A 26,167-nucleotide genomic window follows, 5' to 3' on the forward strand; every position below is an offset into this window, starting at 1 on the left:
CCAAACGCGAAGCGCCGCTAGCTTCAGAGTGCGCCTGCGCTGCGCTTGGCTGCGTGGTTGCTAGGAAACCGCGACGCCGACGCGGATCTGGGTCTCCCCGGACAATGGCTAAGTTCGTGATCGCTGGTGAGTGATCCTCGAGTCTGCCCACTGGACACAGCACAAGCATAATACCACCGACAGCTCACTTCCCCAGGACGCTTGTCAGTGACCGTTTAAATGGCTTCTGTTCTAGCAACCCCAGACCTCTAGATTTTCTTGTGCATTTATTCAAAGACACGAATGACAGAGTGTCAAGTACTACTTTTTTTCTTTTCTTTTTTCTCTTTTCTTTTCCATTTTTGCCGGTCCTGGGGCTTGGACTCAGGAGGGACTGAGCTCAGTCCCTGAGCCTCTCTGTGCTCACGGCTAGCGCTCTACCCCTTGAGTTACAAAGCCACTTGTGGCTTTTTCTGCGTGGTTTATTGGCCGTAAGAGTCTCACGGACTTTTCTACCGGGCTGACTTCAAACTACGATCCTCAGATCTCAGCCTCCGGAGTAGTTAGGATTACAGGCGTGAGCCACCAGCACTGGGCTGCTTTAAAATAATTTTTATCAAATTATATTAAGTGAAGTAAGCCAGGCCCAAAGAAACATAGGTCTCATGGTTTCCCTTATTTGCAATATCTAGTATATGTCTGAGTCAAGCAGAAAAGGTCAGATAAGGTGATGTTAGGGAAATGAACCCTAAGATATGTATTCAAATGTTTTTTTTCTTTCATGCTATTGTTTCTAACACATTTATAAGATTATTTCTTTGTTGCTATGTATGTCCCTCCCCCACAGTATAACCCCTGCTTTCACTGTATTTGATGTCGGTATAATTTGTGGAGGGGAAGGGTAAAAACAAATCGTTTAAATAGGGATACAGGTGGACCCAATGCAACAATGAGATGTACAAGTCGTTATGTCGAAAACGAAGTTTACAACTTTGGTGCGGGGGGGGGGGGGGGGGGGGGGGGGAGGAAGGGCGGGGAGGATTGGGGGGACAGGAGGAGGATGGGAAGGGATGGGAAGGGTAAACAAAGGAGGAGGCTACAATGCTTGATAAGAAATGTACTCATTATCTTGCCCATGTAATTGTAACCCCTCTGTACAGTATTTTCACAATAAAATAAAATAAAACTCAAAAAAATATAAATAAAATAATTTTTATCATCTTCCCCCTTCCACTCAATGAGACATTCCATTCTATAGATTCCGTCCCTAATACCTCTCCAAAATACTTCTCTCCATTTCCATGTCCACACTAAAGTAGATCTCTATAAATACCTGCCTAATCTCTTGGAATCCAATCTTTCTCTCCACAATGCAGCTACAATACTCAAGTAAAATACAAATTCGATTGTTTCCATATTGTATTATTCTGATCTCCTGTGCATTTTTATCAACATAATAATTGGAAATTTGTGTTATGTCTATTTCTGCCATAATGTTATGTTATAAAATTCTAACCATGGAAAACTTCAGAATTGCATGACAAGTTGTTATACCTAGATGATAATTTCTGTGTTGAAAGAAAACATGGCTCATTTGAACTTTCTTAGGTAAAGCAGATTGTCCATTTTATGCTAAAGCAGAACTTCTGGCAGATTATTTACAAAAGAATCTTCCGGATTTTCGGATATTTAAAATCACACAACATCCTGATGTTTGGGAGGTAAGAAACGTTTACAGTTTCTTAAACTCACACATAAAGTTTGCTCTCTTTTGATAAAATTGGTGTATCATATTGCCTTTTAATAATGAATGTTCTTGTATGAATGATATTTCACGACTAGTAAAAGTAGTCTAGTCTCAAGACCTTATTTTATTTCCAATAAGTGGAATAAGTTTGGTGATTCCACAAGAATTCACTCATTAACCTTTCGTCAGCCTTCATAAGGATTTCTAGTGATAGGAGGACTTGTTAATTTGAAATAGTCATCTTTATGACTGTGTTGCAACAGAAACAGCTTCAAAATGGAAATTTTGAAGAAATAGCTTTTCTGAACAGTGCTCTTGACAATGACAACCTGAGAAGGAAAGAGGACCCTGTAAGGGTATTGGGTAAAGGGGGTAGGTGAACTACAATGCAGCCTGCAAGGATCCTACAGGGCACTCATTGGTATGACTTTTGAGAGATACCCCCAAGTTGAGGCAAGGTTTTTTCACTCCTGTATCAACCAGTCACCAGATGTTGGCTTTTCCAGGGGAAATGATTTAACCTTAGACAAGAGAAAACCCTTCTGCTGAGGTCATTCATGGAGAGAGATGGCGGTTTGCCATCAGCTTCCAATACAGCTGGTAGAAAAGGGCATAGGTGCCTTGGTTATTAAGAGGGGACATAGACTACACATGACAGCATCCAGTACATCTGTTGTACCTGTGGGTCCACATGTACAATATAAGTTCTCACTACCTAGTAACAGCTCATCTGAATTCCAAATGGCATCTTTCCCTTGGGAAATTTCACATGCCCCAAGGCATGTAGTTTCAAGGTCAAATTGGCACTCAGTACTTTTTTTCTGTTCTATCCACTGTAGATTCCCCTAGTCTGTGTCCTTGAAGGCTCTGAGCCCTAGTCACTCTTGAGGATTTCACTGCTATGTTTGTCCATTTTTGTGTCAAATGTGAGCAGAGCAATATTAAGGACACCTGATAGATAAGACAGATGTTGGGTTTTTTCTTTTAATTTTAATTTTTTAAAATAGTTATACAAAGGAGTTTGAATTCAACCTGTCAACTTTATGAGTACAGTGTGTCTTAATCAGGGTCACACTTTCCATTATTCCAGACGATAACTGTTCTTCAGCACCTACACTACGGACCTGCCACTGTACAACAGAGCCAATTACCCTTTTCAGAATGTCAACTCCTGTCCCTACCTTCTGGGTCTCTTGTCATAACAGCTCCCTGTGTGAATAATGGAAGCCAGAGCCTAAAATTTAGTGGGACTTTTCCTTTGTCCCTAATATAGCCACTCCCCCTTTTGGATTTAGGAGTACAAATTCCTTCCATGAGTCACTGGGAGTGATGTTAAGTGTCCCTCTTAATTTTAATTCTTAGTCTCTGAATCCAATTATTCTATATATTATTAGGGAAAAACACTACATGGATGTGTGTGTGTGTGTGTGTGTGTGTGTGTGAGAGAGAGAGGGGGGGGGGGAGAGAGAGAGGAGAGATACAGCCTGAAGGAGATGTCCATCCTTGCACAGGATACATCTTAAAGCTAATACATGTCTTTTGTGGCCCTTCTGCCCCTCTATCAGGCTAGGTGGTACAATAGGAGCAGGCGATCTGGTTATAGGCTCCATTACGCATGCAGCACCTTTTTTGCTATAAAAGGTATCTTTTGGTTTGAAATTGTGTTATGTAGGATTTAGTGTTGGTATACTAGACAGTTTGTAAGTGCTTAGCCAAAGGGTGCTAAGATCTATGATCCATGCCAAAGATCTATGAGCAGGAAGATAGTTCTTTACCCAGAACATACGTTGATTCAAATCTAGATAAATCATTGCGCTCTGCAGGCTAGGAGTCTACTATAATCATCTCAAAGAGGCTGACTGGTATCTTCAAATGATAACACCATTACTGAGGCCCTTATTGTTTTCTGTTGCTGGCACAGTGACCCACTCAGCAGCAACAGTAACTAGGTAAGCATTAGAGCATGGCGGCCTTTCCCTTTGCACCGCTTGCATAACCTCTACCTCTTTTTTGAGACCATTCTGCCTGTAACTATCTAGTGTTAACTCATCTACTGGATGAGTTAAACTCCCAGAGTTTATCAGGAACAAACACACTGGGCTTCTCCATGCCACTAGGGCACTTCTCTCTGGTACGTTACATATAACTCGATGAACGCAGTGCCCTTTCAGAGAACACAATTCACTGGGAAGTAGCCACGGTACTAAATCAACTAGCCGATTGAATCCCTTCTTCCACTATCTTCCAGGGCAGTACTAGTGTTTTAGTTGTGTTTAACTTGAGTCATCACTTTCACCAAGCTTCCAAGAGACAATCTAGCAACAGGTTATCACTGTCTTGTGAAGTCCCTGCCAGCTTGTGCACTCCTGAATTTCAAAAGAGGAATTCACATGGTAAATTCTCCCTTGTCCAATTTTATGTTCCACTCTTGACACAACACTCCAGTCATGTTTCTCAGCTGCTGCAGAGACATCAATATAGTCTGCTTGGTGCTGATGGTCTTTTGAGATAGAACTTACTGCTTAGGCCCAGCATGTCATTTGGTTGAGCCATGACTAGGGAGTTCATGATGAATTCTCATGTTGTTTGCTTTCAGCTTGGATCTAGGTAGAGAAATCTTCAATATCAGCAAGAGAAATTTATTCCCAAGGCCGAAATTGGAAGGTAGCCTCATTAGGGATACCTCTAATAATTACATGGGCTTTAATACTGCTGCTTTATTCTTCACAGATAAGAATGCTGCTCCTCGCCTCTCCTCAGATCTTATCACTGGAATGTCTGATATCCCCAAACCAGATATTAATAATTTAAATTCTATTCTGATAAGTATAATCAGAAATCCACAAATGGCTTTTTAGCTCATTAATTCAGTCTGAAGTACATAAACCACGTCCACAAATCTGAAAGGCAGTATCTTTATGTGGCCCTAAACTGGAAATATTTCATGTATAAGGAAAAAAACAGCCTTTAAAAAAATCAATCCAATAAAAGCATCTGGTCTCTCTTAAGTTAAACACATCTTAGATCTTCTCCTCAGCAGAAAGAGCACCATTATTAGGTTGATAAATCTGAAGACGATCCTTTCTTATTTAGTAATTTGCTACTGAAACCATCCATTTTCTATGTTCACATTTTTCCTGTTTAAAGACACCTAAATTGCATTTTATATACATAGTGCCATTAAAACAAGCTGATATCTTAGTGTTAAATTCTAGAGTATTGAATTCTCAGGCAGATTTAATATATGTCTTTTCTTGGGGTGTCATTTGATAGAAGTGGCTGAAAGGAGTGTGTGAAAAGAACAGATGGAATCACAAAAGATCCCCAATCATCTGGAGAGAGATGATTGATCGTGGAGGAAAGGGTCTACTCCTGGGTGGATATAACGAGTTCCTGGAGTATGCTCAGGTATGTAACTGACTTATCTGTTTTAAAAATTATTCTCTTCCTTTAATATTTCAAATGTCTTGCTTTCTGAGACATTCTCTCATTTCTCTTTCCAGCCTATTTAAGCAAAAAAAAAAATTCATTGATAGCCATTGTTGAGTAATAATCTCTTTTCTAAGACTGACTTTTGCTTCCCAAATATTTAGCTGTATTATGGTGTCACCTCTAGCATGACAACTCAGATGATGATGGTAATAGCCCAAGAGAATCTGGAAACACATATAGAAAAAGAACTGGAGAAAGAAGCCTTGAAAGATCTTATCAGCCCCTTGCAGGTCTGGATCACCAGGTGCGAGAGTCAGATTCTAGGACCTTTTTTTTAGATTAGCTGTTGATTTTTTTGAAAGAACAATGAGATGAGATTAATTCCATCCATGGTTGAAGAAGGGTTATCAAGTTTCAGATATACATATATGTGTGCGCATGCGTGCATGTGTGCATCTTCTTATGTAACTCCATGTATGAGTTTTACACACACACAATCTGTAAGCATATTTATTGTGTGGAAGTTTTGTTAAATTCTGTCATTGTTCATTGTTCCTTGCCTCCTTTGACCATTGCCCTCTGGCTCCTCTTACAAGTTTCCTTTGCATCTTCTCCATGTGTTTACTCACGCTAACCCCACACCCCTCATCCGATCCTGCTTTTTTCTGCCTGTAGGTTTGCCCCTTGGTTCTCCCAGACTGGACCATGTACAACCATGATTACTTTCTCTCCTGTCTCTGCACTCATTCTTTGTCTTTCTTTCCCTCTTCCCCCTTCCATTCCCCATTCCCTTACTCTGCCTTTTACACTTTCCTGGCTATGTGTGTATTTTCTAAATTGTATGCTTGTTTTTATAAACTTTTGGTTACTTTGAAGCATTACAAATTCAGAGAAGAATGGATGATTATATAGTAAACACCATAACTCTTTTGTCAGATTTTGTAAATACCATATATTCAAAGGATTAAAAAAAAGCTATGGAAATTCCCACTGTGCATCTTCCCAAGCCCATAGTGATCTCAGAAACTATCTGCTAGGTTTCCCAATCCCCTACTGTTGATTTTATCACAGAAATAGAAAAGTTAATTCCTGCATGAGGTTGCAAATATATCATCCACAATCTGTGTACATGCTAACCCTGTCTGTAAAGGCTTTTGTTTGTGAATATTTGGAAAAGATAGTCTATTCTAAAAACTGTTATTGCTTGGTACATAAGGGTGTAAAGGAGAGCTTTCACAAATGAAACCTATATCCTTTTCAAGAGGAAATGTAGACCTGTAATTAGAAGGATGTGATGAAATCTTGCTCTCTGCACATAGGGATTTCTACTTTATTTGAAAATAATATACAGTGCATTTTTTAGTTTGAAATTGCTTTCAGATGTCCAATGCAGGGGTCAGCAGCAAGAGTATTTTGTTATTGCTGGTCAGCTACACTTTAAAATATCTGTGAATGCCTTCGCCCCCTACCTTGGTACCTTACTGGGGACTTAATTCAGCACCTTGCCCTCCTGCTCAGCTTTTGGCTCAGGGCTGGCTGTCAAAACCATACCTTCACTTCTAACTTTTTGCTAAACATCTCAGGAATTTGTCTGACTAGGCTGGATTTTAACTGGATCCTCAGCTCTCAGCCTCCCTGAGTAGCTAAGATTACAGGCATGAACCACTGGCCCTAGCTGTGTGAATTCTTATTTAACATATTAAAACATGCTATTCATGTACACATAAAAGTAGCTATTAAGAACAAACACCTACCTAAGTGTTTATCTAACTGCTTGCCACTCAACTTTGCATTTTCATCAGTGCAACCACCCCTGTTAGCTACAGCCTAATCCCCATACTGACCAGCGGTGAAGTGTTTGGCAAGAACACAGAAATCAGCCTAACTCTATTTGACCAGCAGAAGGTGGAACATTATCTCAAAATCATAGTGATGGAGATGCAGGACATGGCATCTCAGCTCCTCCTCAGAATCGCCTACTGCACCAAGATAGAAGAGGCTTTCCGCCAGGCTCAAGTCATCATCATCCTGGATGAAAGCACTGACAAGGAGGTGACCAGCCTGGAGGACTGCCTGAGGAGCAAGGTGTCACTGTGTCGCCTCTACGCATACCAGATAGAGAAAAATGCCCATGAGTCTGTCAAGGTCATCGTGGGAGGAAAAAGCTTTGTGAACCTGAAGGCAATTTTGCTTATGCAATATGCCCCACGTATCGCACACAACATTATTGCTGTAGCCATGGGTGTGGAAGGCCAAGCCAGAGCCACAGTGGCCAGAAAGTTGAAAACAACTGCCTCACGTGAGTGGACTGCTGGTATTCTGTTTGCATTTCCCAAACATGATTCCAAGCAGCCTTCTTGAGGGATACTACTGTACACTGCACATTTTTTGTGCCTGCTTTTACAACTGATTTTGTCTATCATTATAAACATTAACTGACCAATAAACAATGTGATTAGAAGCACTGTCTTCTACTTTAGTTTTTCAGATAGGGTCTCCTGCTTTTACCCAGGCTGACTTCAGGCAGAGATCCTCCTACCTCTGCCTCCCAAGTAACTGCCTCCAAAAACTTTTTGATGTAGTAGGGTCTATATTAGTAAGTGATAATATAAACCTAGTAATAATATTTTTGCCATAATATTAATCAATTTATCAGGATTATTTTAAAAATTAGAATTCAGTTAGGTTTATGGTAGAGCACTTGCCTATCAAGTTCAAGTCCCAGTGTAAAACCCAATCCCACCACCCAGAGAGAGAGAAAGAGAATAAGGATATATTAAATCAGTTTTGCTCCATTTCCCATCTGTGTGTCCTTAAATGTCTTCCTCCTAGAATTGAGGAGGTTCAGTGAGATAATAAAAAAGGTCTTGGTGCATGGGATCCTTTGCAAAGATGTTAAACTTACTGATAAATTTATGATATGTGACCAGTTTCTGCTCCTAAAACATTGAAGCAGGAGACATCAGAATCATGGGATAATGAGAGTGGATCAGAAAATAGATCACATGTGACACATTTTAACTCTGTCATGATTGATAGGGCAGGTACACAGCACCACTGAGAATGAAAAGAGGTGAAGGATTCTCTCAAACAAAATTAAGAAAACAGTTGTGAAATGTGACCTTAGCATGCTCCAAATCTGGGCAGTAAGGGACTTCAGTGATCCTTAACATCAGAGCCAGCTTCAACTGTGTTAAAAGCTACTTTACAAAGAAGCCCTAGGAAGCCTAAGTTATGGTACTCTTGCATACATGTCTGTAGTGTCCTACTCCTAGTGGCCTTTTTGGTAGTTTTTTTTTCTTTTTTTGGGGGGGTCGGATCGTGGGGCCTGAACTCTGGGCCTGGGCGCTGTCCCTCAGCTCTTCAGCTCAAGGCTAGCGCTCTACCACTTGAGCCACAGCGCCACTTCCGGATTTTTTCTTTTTGCTTATGTGGTGCTGAGGAATCGAAACCAGGGCCTCGAGCATGCAAGGCAAGCGCTCTACCACTGAGCCACCTTCCCAGCCCTTTTTTGGGTAGTTTTAATTGGGATAACAGTCTTGTAAACTTGCCTTACCAGGCTGGCTTTGAACCACAATCCTCAGATCTCAGCCTCCAGAGTAGCTAGGATTACAGGCATGAACAACCGGTGCCCGGCTCATTCACACGATTTTAAGGAGCATAAACTTCAATTTATTTTGTACCAAATAGAAATAAACAAACAATACAAAAAATAGGCTTCAGGTAATTTTATTTTAATTATAAAAATGTTCTGTAATCTATTTTTATTTCTACTTTTCTTTTTTACAGTCATCAAAGATGTGATCATTTGGGGCAACATCAGTGGGAATAACTATGTTGATCTGAGGAAGGCAAGGGTTTATGGATATGATAGTGCCATTTGGGGACCTCCTAATTATTCTCGCCCTGTTTTAAGCTTGATTTTTGACAGGTATAGTATATTTCTGAGTGACATACACTAACAAAAGTTATATAAATGCAGAATCGTCGTTAGAATCTTTGTAATCATCTTGCAAATCTTTATACATAAATTACTTGTACTGGATACTTTTGTTCTTGTTTGTGGTATTATCAAACAAACAAACAATTCTACAAGTAGTAACTAGTGGATTTACAACCCCAATTTCTCTTATGTTAAAATGATAAGTTTTGATATTTCAGAGTATTTTTAAGGCAGTTTGTGTATTCTATCAATACAAGCATACATAAAGGAATTTAAACTCTAAAGCCAGGTATGTAGCCCAGTTGCAAAAGTTCCAAAAAGAAGAATTAAGGTGATAAGCTGACCAGGCAAAGTGGGGTGCTATGTTTCTCTGAAGCGCCCAACTAGAGGTGCATGGCTCACTGTACTAAGGAGCAAGCTATTTGGGATGGAATTCTCACGTAGCCTCTTGTTGTTTTAGAGACATTATATAAACTCTCTGTCACAGATTTTCCATCAGCAGTATGAAAATGATAATATAGCATGACCCACACAGGATTGTTGGAAAGATGAAATGGATTCATCCAGTTAATTCTGGTAAACACACCAGGATGCAGCAGAAGAGAAACCTGCAGGAGCATATTTAATGTATTTTCTTCTCTAAACTATAGAACTTTCCCACTCTTGGCATTTCCTTTGCATTGTTGCTCACTTCCCTTCCTCCTTCAGCCATAGGACCCTCATCCAGGCCCAAGAATGAGGAGTTTCAGGTTCACCCTGCTGCAGCTAGCAAACTCAGGGCCAGTATTGGATGGATCTATCTCGTAGGCTAACCCACAGCAAGGTAGTCCTTAATACTTGCACTAGTTCAGCTGGACTGTTTCTTAATTTAGACTTCAGACCATAAAACCATGATTAGTTCTTTAAATCTCAGTGTGACTAATTCAGTGTTTTATAAAAAAAAAAAGTTATTTGATTTTAAATGAAGAACACCAACTAGTTCCAAGAAGATATCTTCATAGAATAAATTCTTTGTAATGAAAGTAATTGTTCCCAAAGTATTTGGCTACTTTTCTGTGTAGCATATTTAGTTTGAAATTTGGGGGTTCCTTTCTTTAATATCTCCCCATCGATTGCTTAAGGATACTATGAAGTCATATTTCCATTTTGATTATGGACATCATTACTTGTACTAACTTCCAACAGCACAAGAAATTTCCCTTTTCATTTCCATTCTTCTCTCTTAACAAAATTGTGTCTTTTTTCTTCCAGTGACTGGCTACAAAAAGAATTTGTGACGACTCTTAAAAACCTGACAGACACAGGAAAACACTTTGGAGGCATTTTGGCTGCACATAGCATCACTACTACTTTGAAATACTGGTACCATGGTTCACCACCTGGGGAGATTGTGTCCTTAGGAGTATTGAGTGAAGGTAAATCTAAACTTTTCATGTCTTGTTAATTTAAAAAAAAAACCTCCTGTCCATGTCTCCTTATGGTCTATAAGCAGTCTTATTCAGCATCAATTCATTCTGTTATTCCCTGGAACCTTGGTAAAACTCAAGGACATTGTCCCAAATCCCTCAGATCAGAATCACTGTCCATCTCTCTTCTAAAGTAACATGGTGCTTTGCCAACTTTCAGAGAGCACATTATAGTTGCCTTCTTAGCTTTATACTTGTAGATGTCCTTGTTATGGGTCTGTCTAGCTTCTCAAGACAGCAGCTTTGTCTGGATCACCTGTCTACACCTTTAGGAAACAGCTTTTTTATAGGACACGCAGTGAATTTTGTAAAATTGAAGTTCAGTTTCACATTGCTACAGTGTGAATTCAAGTCAGTTTGTCATGTTTGTCAAGAAATGGGTATTCAAAACTCTATATTTGTAGAAAGAAAATTCAATTACTTTCTTGAGGAATTTCATCAAAAATAAAGAATGCAATACTAGGAGGAGGGAGACAAATGATGTTTGTCTCTCTAAAAGCAGAACCTTAGATAACCTTCACACATTCTTTGCCCATAAGTTTAGTTATTCACAGATAAAACACATACAGAATGAACAGAAGACTTAGGAGGCCCTCTAGGGAAAAGGCTGGTTCCTTGACTCCCTTGTATTTTGGGGGAGTTCCTTGCCTCCCTCAGTATTTTTGCCCCAGTAACAGCATTTTTCGTATCTGAAATGGTAAGAAAAGTTTTCTTATTCAATTGAGGTACCAAAAAGGGGAAGATAATTTGGCCTGAAGGGTACTCAGGAACTAATAACTAGTGTTAGTCCTTTTACTCCCAGCATACCCAAGTGGGGAATTTGAAGCTGCAAGGAGATAATCAACTTTCTCACTTGCTTTCTTTCCATTGCCAGTCCTGCACGTCCAGGCAAAATGGCTGCCATATGAGCTGCAAAAGTGGAAAACTGTTTGGACGAATGACTTAGGCTTGTGGGCTACAGAGAGAGTCATGGGAAGCTATGGGAAACAGATACAAGGAAGACAGACAAAGTTTGGAAAGGAAAGATTGTGTTAACGCCTGGGTATGCAACTTGGTATTAACTGTGTTAACTCCTGGGTATTAAAACTTGGACAAGTGCTCAGTTAGTACTTTTCAAGTGACTGCTTTGGTCTACCCTAAAGATGAGTACCTAAAACTTACTTCCATCATTGCCACTAAAAATTGTGACTATGCTGAGTGACTATGCTCACACCTGAATCATAGCTACCCAGGAGGCTGAGATCTGAGGATTGCAGTACAATGCCATCCCAGACAGTAAAGTCCATGAGATTCTTATATCCAATCAACTACTCAAAAAAAGAGCTAGATATGGCACTATTGTTCAAGTGGTCGAGTGCTACCCGTGAGCAAAAGAGGCTCAGGGACAGTACCGAGGCCCTGAGTTCAAGCTCCAGGACTGGCGTGAACGTGCACATGCACGCCCATACACACACACACACACACACACAAATTGTGTTGTGTAATATTGCCAGGACCAAGTGGCTGTAATCCTAGCTACTCATGTGGCTGAAGATTGCAGTTCAAAGCCAGTCTGGGCAGAAAAGTCTATGAGAATCTTATCTCTAAATAACCAGCGAATAAAACAGAAAGTGGAGCTGTGGTTCAAGGATAGAGCACCAGCTTTGAGTAAAAGAGCTAAGGAAGAACGTCCAGGCCTTGAGTTCAAGCCCCAGTACTGACTGGTGTGCCCATGCACGCACGCGCACACACACTCACACACATGCACAAACTTGTGTGCTATGTGTGTCCTTTTCTATAATTTTCAAAAGAGAGAGTGTATTTTTCTCAGTGTGTTCATTTTGTTTTTCTTGTGTGCCTCACTACAGGCCAGTTTGGTATTCCTGAAGGGATTGTCTTTTCTATGCCTGTGAAATTTGAGAATGGGACTTGGATAGTTCTTACTGATCTTGAGGACATTGACCTAAGTGGAAAAATAATGAAGAGCTTGACAAGAGATCTGTTTCAGGTAATGTCAGAGCACATTCAAGGGAACTGGCTTTAATATAATCTTTTTTTTTATTGTGAAAATACTGTACAGAGGGGTTACAATTACATGGGCAATATAACGAGTACATTTCTTATCAAGCATTGTAGCCTCCTCCTTTGTTTTAATATAATCTTAAACTGAATCTATGCATTGGTTTTCTACGTTTGTTTAATTTGTAACTATTTTTGAGATGCTTATTTTTAATTGTGAAAATATGTACAGAGAGGTTACAATTACATGAGCAAGGTAATGAGTACATTTCTTATCAAGCATTGTAGCTCCTCCTTTGTTTCCCCTTCCCATCCCTTCCCATCACCGCCCCCCCCCCCCACCCACCAAAGCTGTAAACATAACATCTTGTACATCTCATTGTTACTGCAATGGGTCCACCTGTATCTCTATTTAAACAACTTGCTTTTTTTCTCTTCTCCCCCACAAATTATACCAACATCAAATACAGTGAAAACAGGGGTTATACTGTGAGGGAGGGACATACAAAGCAACAAAGAAATAATCTTATAAATATGTTAGAAACAATCGCAAGAAAGAAAAAACATTTGAGTCCTTATCTTGGGGTTCATTTCACCTAACATCACCTAACCATTTCTGCTTGACTCAGACATATACTAGTTATTGCAAATAAGGGAAACCATGGGACCTATGTTTCTTTGGGCCTGGCTTACTTCACTTAATATAATTTTGTCCAAGTCTTTCCATTTCCTAACAAATGGGGCAATGTCATTCTTTCTGATGGAGGTATAGCATTCCATTTTCTTGATCCATTCATCTACTGAGGGGCATCTGGGTTGGTTCCATATCTTAGCTGTGATAAATAATGCTGCAATAAACATAGTTGTGCTGGTAGCTTTAATATGATCTTGTTTGTGATCATTCAGGTAAATGCCCAAAAGTGGGATTGCTGAGTCATAGGGGAGCTCTATGTGGAGTCTAGCCATCATAACCCTAATCCCAAAAACAGGCAATGACTCATCAAAGAAAGAGAACTATAGACCTATTTCTTTGATGAACATTGTAACTTATTCCTAAAATTAATGAAGCAATAAAAATGTAATGAAACAAGAAGAACATTGTTCATTGGGATTGTAATTTATGGCATATTAAAATATTTGTCATTATTTAAAATCAAGAATTGAAGCACTGTTCTATTATGGGGTAACTAAGTTAGTGATTATTGTCATTTAATGATCTGATTATAAAATTTTTCAACAGGAGAAACTTGTTGCACTTGGACACAACACAATTTTTCAGCCTTACAAATCAGGTAATATCTTTAGATATTGTCTTTATTGGGCCACTATGAAGAGTTGTTATAAATGAATCACTATTCATATAGATACTCAAATCCATATTCATCATTTTAACTAAAGTATTGACAAAAACAAACTTCCAAATTCAGAATCTTTTTTTTTTTGGGGGGGGGGGGGTCCAGTCGTGGGGCCTGAACTCTGGGCCTGGGCGCTGTCCCTCAGCTCTTCAGCTCAAGGCTAGCACTCTACCACTTGAGCCACAGCGCCACTTCTGGTTTTTTTTTTCTTTTTGCTTATGTGGTGCTGAGGAATTGAACCACGCCTCAGGCATTGCAAGGCAAGCGCTCTACCACTGAGCCACCTTCCCAGCCTTCAGAATCTTTTGAAATGAAATATGGTAAGAATGTTCAAGAGATCACATCCTGAAACACCTACCAAAATTTGGTATAGGACTACCCTTTACTTTTCTAGAGCTACTATATAAATTACCATGAACTAGGCAGAATAAAACAGCAATAAGCTATTTGCTTCTAGGTCAAGAGAATAGAAGGCCTAAATTAAGATGTCAGTAGAGCTGGATTCCCTCTGAATGCTCTGGGGAAGAATTCTTCTTTGCTTCTGGTAATAGTGATAGGCATTTTTTGGCTGTAGCTACATCATTCCAATCTCTGTCTCCCTCAACATATCCATTGCCTGTGTGTGTGTGTGTGTGTGTGTATGTGTGTATTTCCAAGTTTCTTCCTCTTGCCTCACAAGGACACACTTAGGGCCTCCACAACCACCCAACATGACCCATGTTAAATTGATTATATGTGCTAAGACCCTATTTCCAAATAAGTTCACAAGCACAGAAAACAGAGGTTAGGACTGCAGAATATTTTTGGTGATCTGTTTTAACCTACAACACCATATTTACTGCAGAATAAATGTCAATATGTTATTCTTTTTCATTGACATTTTCTTTCATCATAAATTCATAAGGAAGAGCTATCATCTTTTTGTCCTTCCTTCGCCTTGAGGTAATTTCCATTTAAAAGAGGGAACTCTAACAATAAGTGCTAGAAACTGAAAATACATAGGCATTAGTTACTTTTCTATAGCTGTGACCATAACCTGGCAAAACAACTTAAAGGAAGAAGAATTTATTTTTATCATACTTCAGTTCATGGTGGGTGACTCCACACACTACATCTGAACATTATGATGGCTGGAGCCATCATGGGTGCCAAGAAGCAGAGAGAGAAAAAGGGATAAGGGCCACACCTAACCTCCAAAGGCCACACAGCCTTCAGTGACCCACTTCCTCCAACCTAGACCCTATGACTTAAAGTTTCCAGAAGCTCCCCAAATAGTACCACCAGCTTGTAATCAACCATGCAACATTTTGCATTCAAACCACAAGTGGTGAGTAAGATAGCTCTGATCTCTCTTTGGGTATCTGCAGACCACCAAAGGACCACACGTTATACAAATGATTGCTTGGTGGTGTCTCTGGAGGATGCATACTGTAGGGTGCTATGCTGTGAGAATATAGGCCTGGGGAAAGAAGTGAAGAACGTGAGGCAAGAAAGCCTACGTCAGCTTATTTGGAAAAACTTCAAAAAAAAGGAAAAACAACTCACATGGCATAAGCCTAAGAAGATGGAGCTAAGAGTCAAAGCCTTGACATGGAAATGTGAGAGCAATTGGAAATTACTAGATGGAAAATGATCTGGTCAGGACAGAAAAACATGTGAGAGAGATAAGATGGGCCCAGAAGTCTGACCAGAAGTATGATTAGTTTGAAAAACATACTGGAATAAGGCAAGGCTGTTTGCAAAAAGACTGGAATTAGGAGGTAGCATAATGACATGAGAGTAAGGGCTAATTACAGCCAAGAAACTGAGGAGACATATAAGAGACTTGATGATAGGGTGGCTCTGGGAATTCCAAGACACTCAGGCTTCTTCTAGTTCAATTACTGATAGAAATTAAGTACATTTACTGATAGAAAAAATGGCATACACACTCAAAAAGAGAAATGAATGAGAATATGAGAGAGAAAAAGAGAGACCATGGGTGGTATTGTACACATGCATGTGTAAAGTAAAGGCAAGATGACTTTGGCTTCTTACTTTCTAATTCTGAAATACCTTTGGGGTATCTGCAGTGGAACTATCAGATAGAGAACTGCATATTTCTCAGTGCTCAGAACAAGCTGGAGTAAGCTGTCGAATTGGGATCTGTTGCCTCATACATAACACAAAGCCATGAGATTATCCTAACTAGTGATTAAGTAGCACTGGGTTAGCTGACAGAGGAGTGAGAGAGAGAGAAAGAGAGAGAGAGAGAGAGAGAATGAAAATCTGATTTTGTGGGATATCTAAAGGCAGAGTGTTTTAAGTACTAGAGCTAGTCTATACTTTCAGATGCTCTGAATAAGCCAAATAAAATATCTCAAAGTATGAATGATACTCAGAAGTCATTGTATGTATGTCATGCATCAAACCAATGAATGACATAATGGTCATTTATGACTTTGACAAGAGAAAAACTTATAGATTGGTGGAAGGAGGCATGAGACCAGAGTAGAAAAGAAGAACCCTAGATTTGGAAGCCACAGACTTTCAGTGGAGCTTAGGTGCTTCAATCAGAAGCCCCATGATGATTTTGATATCATGGAAGAAGGTGACACCCAAGGTAAATTGTGAGAAGAAAGATGGTTCAAGCAAGCTGGGTGATAAATGGGAGGGTTGTTCTTTTGAAAGGTATCAGCATATAAAAAGACAAGAGAAATAAGAATGAACTTTGAAAGTGCCTACCCATTATATCTGGGGAAAGGCTTGAGATGAGAAGGCTTAGAGTTACCTCCCTATCTCCTTAATAAGCCTTATTTGAACTAATTTTAGGCAGGAGAGGAATCAGAGCATATTCTTACATTTAGAATGATCATTCTGTATTCCAAAAAAAATGGATTGAAGGAAGAGATACAAGCAGCAGGAATAATTATGATGATAGCCTTAGCTAAGCAGTGGCCAAGGAGATGTAGAGAGAGAAGCAGCTAGATTTGAAAGAGATACAATTTGCAGAACATGACCAACCTGAGAAAAAGGATGAGAGAGAACTCCAAGCCATCAAGAATGTACTCAATGTTTTTGCCTTTGAAATATATGGTGGTAATATTTCATGAGGCAGAATTTCCACCAATGGTGGAAGTATGTAATTTACACTATTAATCTCCACTCTTGGGAAAATTCATGAGCAGCTGGTTACCTCTACTGGCCTTATCACTTATTATGTTTCGTGAGTCATGAAAATGACTGGAAAGATGTGGTTAAGGTAAGGAATAGAGGGGAAGGAACAGACTTTCAGGAGTCCTTTAACTCGAAGTATCTACATGGTGATGGACACATGTCTCTTAGTTTAGGAGCTGAGATAGCCCTAAGGACAAAAAGTCATCAACTGGTACCTCTTAGAAGAGGTCCTGGTGGCTAGGGATGGATGGCTTCTTCATTGGTCATTTGTACCATTTAGATTTGGTTCCATGTACACAATTAAATATCAAAAAATGTAAATGCATAGATATGTGGATGGTTAATGTTTAACCACCATTAACATGAGGGAGAGTAAAAATAGATGGGAGTCAAAAGAGGGTCCTCCAAAGAGCAACAGAACCCCAGGCCTTGATTACAGGATCCGCTTCAAACTGGAAGCATCTCTCCTGCTCAGGCTAGAGGGAATGAGGAGATGGTCCCAGGTGTGGGTGAATATATAGGAGGGGAGAAGTCAGAACAAAACAATAAGCAGCAGAACCAGCTACTGAGAGTCAGAGGCCAAGGGAAAGGCTAGGGCTATAAGGAAGGAGAAGAAAGTTAAATATTTGATAAGGGGAAAGGAGAAGAGAAAGTGACCTGGAAAAAGCACATCTATTTTTTTTTTTTCCAACCTGGCAATTCAGTAGAAGTCAATGATTGTAGTGACCCCAACATAGGGTTGTAGGATTCCCTGTAAACATGCTCTGCTGCAGGATGAAGGAGTACCAAAATAATAATGTGTACCACCACACTACAAAATTAGAATAAAAATAGCACTACCCTGTGATGACAATGAAATTCTGAAGTTCCCCATGCTGATTTTATTTGGAATATCAAAATATTTCCAAATGTTTTAAAAAGATACTGAGATGATTTTCATCAGCACCATTGGATATAAGTATGGGAAATGAGTCTTGTTCTATTCTTTTACTTAATATTTGGAGAGGGAGGGCTCCAAGGCAGATGATGGTGGTAACTGCAAGAACACAGATGAGGTCATACACCTTGGCCATCCGTAATGTGTTAAGAAGCAAAAGTAAATAGAAATAAAATAAAAGAGTGATACTGAACGTCCCTGCCCATCTCTGTGCTGCAAAATCTGTCTAAAACACTTGTGGAAATAAAACACTAGCAGTAAATAATTGAGGGGCATTGCTTCAGACCAGAGATTTAGTAAGGTCAAATTACAAAGGAAGAGCAGAGAGAACTTAAGGAAAATGTGTGGACAGAGCATGGGTTCAGGAACTTAGAGAATGTTCTGGCTGATACCACATCATCCAGATTGGGTCAAACCAAATGCAATCCAAATGCAGAATGAAGTTGGAAACTACAGGCACAGATAATTATATAGACGTCCAACAGGCAATTGTATATTACTACTGCTACTACTACTACTACTACTACTACTACTACTATTACCACCTTCAAACAACTGTAGAAGGAGAAGGTTCTACTTAGCATGTCTATTTATATATACAAAGCACCTTGATCAGCGTCATCTCTTCTATTATTTGCCCTTGGTTTTAAAGCAGACTCTCTTATTCCAGAATTTAAAGCCTCTCCAGGTGGCTTCTTACATTGGGAAGACTAGAGCTGCGAAATCCTTTCACTGAAATGCACATCAAAACTGTCTTCCTAACTTTGACTTCAACACTAGTAGCTAGTCCTAAATTCACCATCTATACTGGTATCAGAAGCTTGTTTTACTTGCAGATTTATTGCATGTGGTTTTGGCCCAAAAAATGCCCCCCAAATTAAGTTTTGAAACTTTAAAAGAAAATTCAGAACAAAATTTGTAAGTTCTTGCATGCACTGTGGATGGAGAGAAGCTGGCCAGTCCCATATTATAGTGTTAGCCTTGTTTAAATCATTGTGTGACCTGCTATGGGTTTCCCGGCCCTTAAATGAAAATATGCCTCCCTAAATGCAAGCAGCATCCATAAAGCAAGGTAAATGTGAATGTGCTTGATCTAATTGATAGAGTGAACATTTCAGATTTGTTGAAAAGAGGCAAATTTTTATTTGGGCATTTTTATGTTTTATTTTTATTTTAGTTGGGCAGCACTGTGGAAAAATGAATCAGGCACCCATAGTGTACAACACTGAACTCTGAACCTTAGGCATCTGAAGTACTTTCCTAACACTGGTCTCTTTGGAACCAAATACCCAGGGTTACCAAGGGTCTATTACATTATGGAGAGTTTCGTGAAAGATAATTACCTGTCATTCTTCTGCATGTTTATTACACTGTATTACCTTTAGACCTTGCTCCAAAGAAAAACACTGTCCCTGGGATTCTAAACTCACATCATCAAAAATAATCAGAGCATTGCACCTTCTTACAATTTGGAGAGCTCTGCTTAAGGTTAATGAAATGATTTTTGTATGAGATTTGCTTAATCATTTTAACCAATCTAATACTTGGTTTTCTGGCTTTTAGAATCTCAATTAATCAAGAAGTATGAAGACTTGTCCCTTTCCGCCCAAGATGAAAAACAGGAAGTACAAGTAGAAATACAAAACCCGCTTACACGTCAAAGTACGCGCAAGTGAAAAAAACTGCCTTTATTTTGTATAAAAGCTAACACAAAATTTTAAATATTTGGATAAAATTGCCTGATAGACACTGCAAGTCCTCAGTCTCTTGGTTGCTGTACGAGATACAGGGGGGCAAAAAAGGAAGTGAAAGCAACATAAATTGTTGAAAAGAAAGGAGCCAAGAGACTGTGAAATGCCAAGACATAGAATGCCAAGTCAAAGCACATAATTGATACTCTAAAAACTCACAGGAAAGGTCCTTTTAAGACATGAAGAGGAAAATTTAATCTGAATTTTGGAAATGACTTGTGAATTAAGGTTGGCTAAAGATAAACAAACAGGCATTTCTTTGTTCAGAAACTGTACTGGCTCAGTCATTCCAGATGAAAAAATTCTAAAAATCTACTATAGAACAATTTTTACATAGTTGGCAACCTTGTATTATATCTTTAAATTTTTAACAGGATAAATGTCATGTTATGTGTATTGGCCAAGTCAAAGAAGGAGGGTGGAAAGAAGAAAAAAAGGAGGGAGGGGGGAAAGAAGGGATGGGGGGAAGAGAAGGAAGGAAGAGGGAGAAAAGGGAGAGAGAGAGAGGAAGAAGAGAGGAGGAAGACAAAAGGGAAAGAAGGAAAGAGAGAAGAAGGAAGGAAGACTTGCTAAGTGCTAGGGACATTTAAAATTAAGCCAAGCCTGGTTTCTACTCTTGATATTCTACTCTTAAAATTGAGCATTTGAAATAGTAAAGCAAAGAAAAAAAATTATACTATTGAGATATCTTAATTTGTTTCAGCTGCCATAACAGAATACCATAACCGAAATGACTCACAAACAACTGAAAATTATTTCTCCATGTTCAAGGGGCTAGAGAGTCCCAAATGAAGACATTAGCAGGTTCAGTGTGCTGTCAAAGCCCGTTTCCTTGTTCATAGATGGCCTCTTCTCATAATGTCCTCACATAGTGAGAAAGGACAAACAATTCCCATGAGCCTATTTTATGAGGAAATAATCCCACTCATGAGGGCTCCACCCTTATGACCTGATCCCCTCCCAACAGACTAACATTGAAGTGACATAGAATCACTCTGGAGTTGAAGTTTCAATATGTGAATTGGAGTGGGAGTAGGGCATAAACTCTATCCAAAAGGAAGTGCTATAATAGAAAGAGGCCCAGGGTGTAGTCAGGAGTGTGACTCACTGTGCATTCATGTTTATTGCCACAATATTTTCACTAGCCAAATTATGGAATCCACCTAGTTGTCTACCAATAGATGAGTGGATAAAGAAAAGGTGTATAATATATGCACAATAAAGTATGATTCTGCCACAAAGAAATTAATTATGTTGTTTGCAAGGAAATAAGTAAAACTGGAGATGATTGTGTTAGTCAAAATAAGTTAGACTTAAAAAGACAATTACTACACATGAAAATATGTGCAGAATCTAGATGTAAGAGGACATAGACAAAATTGGAAGACCATTTGTGGACAGTCAGTGGGGAGAGGAAATGTGGGGGCAAATATGATCAAATTATATTGTAGACATGCATGAAAATATAATAAAACTTCATCTAAAATTAAAAAATATATTTACCATGTAAAAAGAAGGAAAGAGAGAAAAGAGGGAAGGAAGAAAAGGGAAGGAGAGAGGGAGAGAAGGGGAAAAGAAGGGAGACAGGTCCAGGATACAAAGAGAGCATCTAGGAGTCTTCTGCCATAGACTGACTAGGTTAGGAAAGGCATTCCAGAAGAGCTGACATGAGACCTTATTCTAGAAAGATGAGCGGGGATCCCTTATGTGATTCAGAGTAAAGGAAGTTCAAGGGTAAGGCAAAGTGGAAGAAGGTGGTGAAAGGCTTTCCACAGAGGGAAAAGAACATGGAAGAGGAGGTAATCAAGGCATTTCCAGAAGTACAAGTCTGGGATATTAGAAGTTGCTTTCAGAAGACAGTAAGATCTGAGCTCCAGGGGGAGATGCAGAACTAAGGGCAGTGTGTCGTTTGACTGATGGTGAGCAATATGGCCGGTGGGATGATGGGACAAACCAGGAAGTCGATGGGGCCAGGCTCGCACTGAGACAACTGTCATTACCGCTAAAAAGGACGGTTACTGGGCGCAGATCACTGTCCAAAAGAGGTCCCGGCCCTAGGATGGCCCTAGAGGCTCAATCAACTATTCTGTGTCTCTAGGTATCTAAGTAGCAGAAAATGTCAGAAAAGGAGCCGAGTGTAGTTTTGGTTGGTTGCACTGGTTTCAGTTGGTGGCATTGGTTCCTGCTTGTTAGATGAACTTTAAAATCAAATATAAAGGCTAAGCACTAGTGGCTCATGCCTATAATCCTAGCTACTCAGGAAACTGAGATCCCAAGGATCACAATTTGAAGCCAGTCTAGGCAGAAAAAATGCATGAGCCTCCATCACTAAAAGAACTAGCAAAAGGCTGGGGCAGAGGCATGGCTACAATGATAGAGCAAAAGCTGGGCAAGTCCAAGGTCCTGAGTTCCAACCCTGGTAGAAGGAGAGATAGAGACAGGGAGAGAGGGAGAGAGAAGAGAAAGAAGAGAAAGAGGAGAGAAGGGAAGGAAGGAAGGAAGGAAGGAAGGAAGGAAGGAAGGAAGGAAGGAAGGAAGGAAGGAGAGGGACAAAGGCAGAGGAGAGAATGGAAAGGATGAGGGAAGGAAGGAGGAAAAGGGGAAGGGGAAGGGGAGGGAGGGAGATAAAGAGGGAGGAAGGACAAAGGAAAGGAAGGGGAGGGAAAAGGGAAAGGGGAGAAAAGGGCAGGCAGGCATTAGCAATATATATATATATATATATGTATGTATGTATGTATGTATGTATGTATGTATGTATGTATGTATGGTTAATGAGTTAACCAGATAGATAGATAGATAGATAGATAGATAGATAGATAGATAGATAGATAGATAGATAGATAGATAGATAGATAGATAAAGTTAGTCACTAGCATTTTTTTTTTGGGTCCAGTCGTGGGGCCTGAACTCTGGGCCTGGGCGCTGTCCCTCAGCTCTTCAGCTCAAGGCTAGCGCTCTACCACTTGAGCCACAGCGCCACTTCCGGCTTTTTTTTTTCATTTTGCTTATGTGGTGCTGAGGAATTGAACCCAGGGCCTCAGGCATGCAAGGCAAGCGCTCAACCACTGAGCCATCTTCCCAGCCCCAGTCACTAGCATTTTACCATTGAGCTATCATAAAACTGATGAGAATACAATTTTTAGTTCCCCACCCAAAGAATGAGAATAGAAAAGAAAGAAAAAGGCAAATAGAAAATATTTTTTCAAATTATCTTTAAGTAGTTGTGCAAAGGAGATTCAGTTCAACATATCAATCTATGTGTCCAAAGCAAAATACATTTTTTTAAAGATTGACAGGAAGAGATTAGAAAATTATTTCTTGTGCTTTTTGGTTGATTCATATGGGCACTAAAGCCTGTGCTGAGAATGTGTTCTTTGCTGGGAACTCTGCACACAGACCCAGCGTGGCTTAGAACATGTCACAGATTGTTGGTTATGTTCTAACCCAACACATTTTCTTCAACTTTAGTTTCAGATACTAAAGAAAACCTGTACTATGATATGCCCACAGACGAAGAAAAAGAACAAATTTTATCAGATGGTAAGTCAACAGAGCCCAAATGGAGCTCTCTGTAGTACTTACAGTCATGGAGCACGTGGTCCAGCTTTAGAGGTAATGCTGATTCTGTGATCAGAAGAACTTAGCTAGCAGTCAAAGTAAATGTTTCTGTAAGTACTTTAGAAAGGGAATAAAAATGCCCCGCCTTTTTGTATAAGCAACTGAAAAATTGTCCCATGTCATACTCACTCAAACTGTCCCCAAACACTACTTCTCAGCCCTGGCCCTTTGTGTTTATGCTTTCCAACTCTTCCTTTTCCATAAGTAGAAAAGGGCTTCAGAAAGCCCAAAATATCCAATAGAGTAAGACAAAATCCTCCTCAGAAGACAGGTGAGAAAACTAAACTTTAGGGGGAATCTTCCTCCTCTTCTTCCTCTTCCTCCTCCTCCTTATTCCTTCTTTTCCCTCTCTCATACATACATATACATACATATATATGTTATTATATATTGTTACATATGCTATTATGTGTTACTATATATAGTAAATACTATAAAATAAATAATATATAATAAATTCTTAAAGGTATTCATGTAGAGCTTTGAATATTTTCTAAGTCTACCTATACAAAATACAAGTAAATATAATAATTTTCTCTGTTTCCAATTCACCCACACTTCTTAACTGATTCTCTGAATAAAAGAAAACTGTCAGATGGGTGAGAATGTGAAGGGTTGACATTGATCAAGACACACTATAGAGGGAAGGGATAGTAGGAGAAAAACAAAGGAAGGGGTAGCAATGCTTGACAAGAAATGTAACTGTAACCCCTCTGTACAGCATCTTTAAAATAAAATTTTTAAAAGGACACATTATATTTATAAGCTGCTTTGTTTAATGGCAACTCCTTTGTAAAACTACTTAAAAGTAGTAATGAAAAGGAGAGAGAGAGAGCGGAGGAAGGAAGGAAGGAAGGAAGGAAGGAAGGAAGGAAGGAAGGAAGGAAGGAAGGAAGGAAGGAAGGAAGGAAGGAAGGAAGGAAGGAAGGAAGGAAGGAAGGAAGGAAGGAAGGAAGGAAGGAAGGAAGGAAGGAAGGAAGGAAGGAAGGAAGGAAGGAAGGAAGGAAGGAAGGAAGGGAGAAGACAGAAAAAGTCAAGCACTGACAAGTTCCACAGTGATTTACATTATAACACCAGAACTCCATGGGTGGTGGGGGATGATAAAAAAAAATTGCTCTACTATTGTTTGGGCATCTGTTTACCTTCATGGGGCCAAGAACCAGCCAATATCTTAGACTGCAGCTCTATGAGAAATGTGCCCTAATATACTGCAGTTCCTAACAGAGCAAGACACTGAGAAAAACTTCAGAGTGGAAAGAACAAGATAGGAGAAAATGAGAATATCTGGAGAAATCAATGTGCTTTAAATATTTAAAACTATTTTTAAGTTTCTACTTCTGCAATGGATCAGCAATTTGAGATCTGAGTTATCCCACTACCTCAACCAATTCATCAGTTCAGGGACTCATAAATGGTACATGGAAGACATAATGTTTTTGTTTTCTTTTTCTATAAATGAACTGGGTAGTAGAAACATCAGCTTCCCTTCTACTAAAATTCCCTTCAAACCTTCCTCTGCATACCGCAGGTATTCAACCTGGCTTGTCCACTCTCTGGGAACTCAGCTTTCCACTTCTATAACCAAGACTGTAACAGTAGGAATCTAGTCCAGATATCACACAAAAATATATGTGAGTCCAGATTAGCAAGGTATTCAACTGAGTTGTCCTAATATTTCATAAAAATAAGGCCACTATAGATTGCTTTGTGGCTGACCAATTAGGACAGTCACTCATGCCTCTACATTTTTATTTAAATGTCCAATAAAAGGTCTAATGCAGCTTCCATTCTGAGAATGTACAAACAATCTGATAACTTTGGAATAGACCTAACTATAAGACACTAGAATTTGTGCATTGAATTGATAGCTGTATTCATCACTCAGAAGGAGAAGCAAAAGAGTACAAAGAGTGAGCACTGAAAAAGCATAATGTCAAGAAAGAAGCCAGAATTAGTTTTTCCAGATGAAAATACATAATGATAGTAATATTGTTTTATTTCCCCCATAGAATCTACCTCACAATATGCTCCCCAACTATTGAGCCAGACTGAATGTAAGAGTCCAGTAGACAGAAGGAAAAGGGACAAAAGAATACTAATAAAATAGAACCTACTAATGTATTTTTAAATAGTTACCTTGTTTTAATTTTCTTCCTTTTACAGACTCTGATGGCAAAACTGACGAATACCAACAGCTCTAATTGGACCAAATATATTAATATGGAACTGTCATAAAGACCTGTGTGTGTATTTAGGGAAGAATGATTTGGAAGGATTTGTTTAGTCTTAAGTAGCATTATGCGAGGCATAACAGCGCAATATATGTTCTCTATAGCACTGTGATGTATGTTTATGATTGCATTTCCTCAGAAATGGTTTGATGCTGATTTCTTCTTTTGAAATTGTATTAAAGATAGTGTTGTCAGTCATTGTGTCCACCTGTATATCCTTCCAAGAAAACCTACTTCCTTCTATCTGTCATTGGGCCACATTAGTTCATATGGCCTTGACTTTGACTTTAACTGATTAAGCCAGAATCAATGAGATGACTCCACAAATACCCCAAGACGTCGGCTGAGACAAGTTATTGGTAGTGAACTAGAGAAGACCACTAAAACCTGCCCTTGTCTTCAGGGCTAGGCAAGTTCCTCTGCCCTGTATTGTTTGCCTTGGATTTGTTCAGTTTCACATAGTTGTCACTGTAACACATTTAGTTTTAACTGAATAGATCTCTAGTTCTTGACATAGATAGGGTCTGAATAAACTGAAATTTGAAGGGAAAGCG

The 26,167-nt window shown here is 39.3% G+C and overlaps 1 protein-coding gene across 2 annotated transcripts; it reads left to right on the forward strand.

The window, feature by feature from the left end:
• The first annotated feature begins 77 nt into the window (after positions 1-77).
• On the forward strand, positions 78-25,758 carry Mdh1b (malate dehydrogenase 1B). 2 transcript variants are annotated; one of them, XM_042679171.1, is made up of 12 exons: positions 78-126; positions 1,588-1,700; positions 5,000-5,134; positions 5,320-5,462; positions 6,961-7,457; positions 8,948-9,089; positions 10,353-10,516; positions 12,415-12,554; positions 13,806-13,857; positions 19,577-19,675; positions 23,233-23,304; positions 25,546-25,758. In XM_042679171.1, the coding sequence occupies exons 1-12, from the start codon at positions 105-107 to the stop codon at positions 25,581-25,583; spliced, it is 1,617 nt and encodes a 538-aa protein (XP_042535105.1). In that variant the 5' UTR covers positions 78-104; the 3' UTR covers positions 25,584-25,758. The 2 variants fall into 2 exon arrangements, with proteins under 2 accessions (XP_042535105.1, XP_042535107.1); XM_042679173.1 differs by lacking the exons at positions 78-126; positions 1,588-1,700 and adding an exon at positions 4,342-4,390.
• The last annotated feature ends 409 nt before the right edge of the window (positions 25,759-26,167 follow it).

Source organism: Dipodomys spectabilis, unplaced genomic scaffold (genome assembly GCF_019054845.1).
Source record: "Dipodomys spectabilis isolate Male_0828 unplaced genomic scaffold, ASM1905484v1 ptg000051l, whole genome shotgun sequence".
NCBI classification, from domain to species: Eukaryota; Metazoa; Chordata; class Mammalia; order Rodentia; family Heteromyidae; genus Dipodomys; species Dipodomys spectabilis.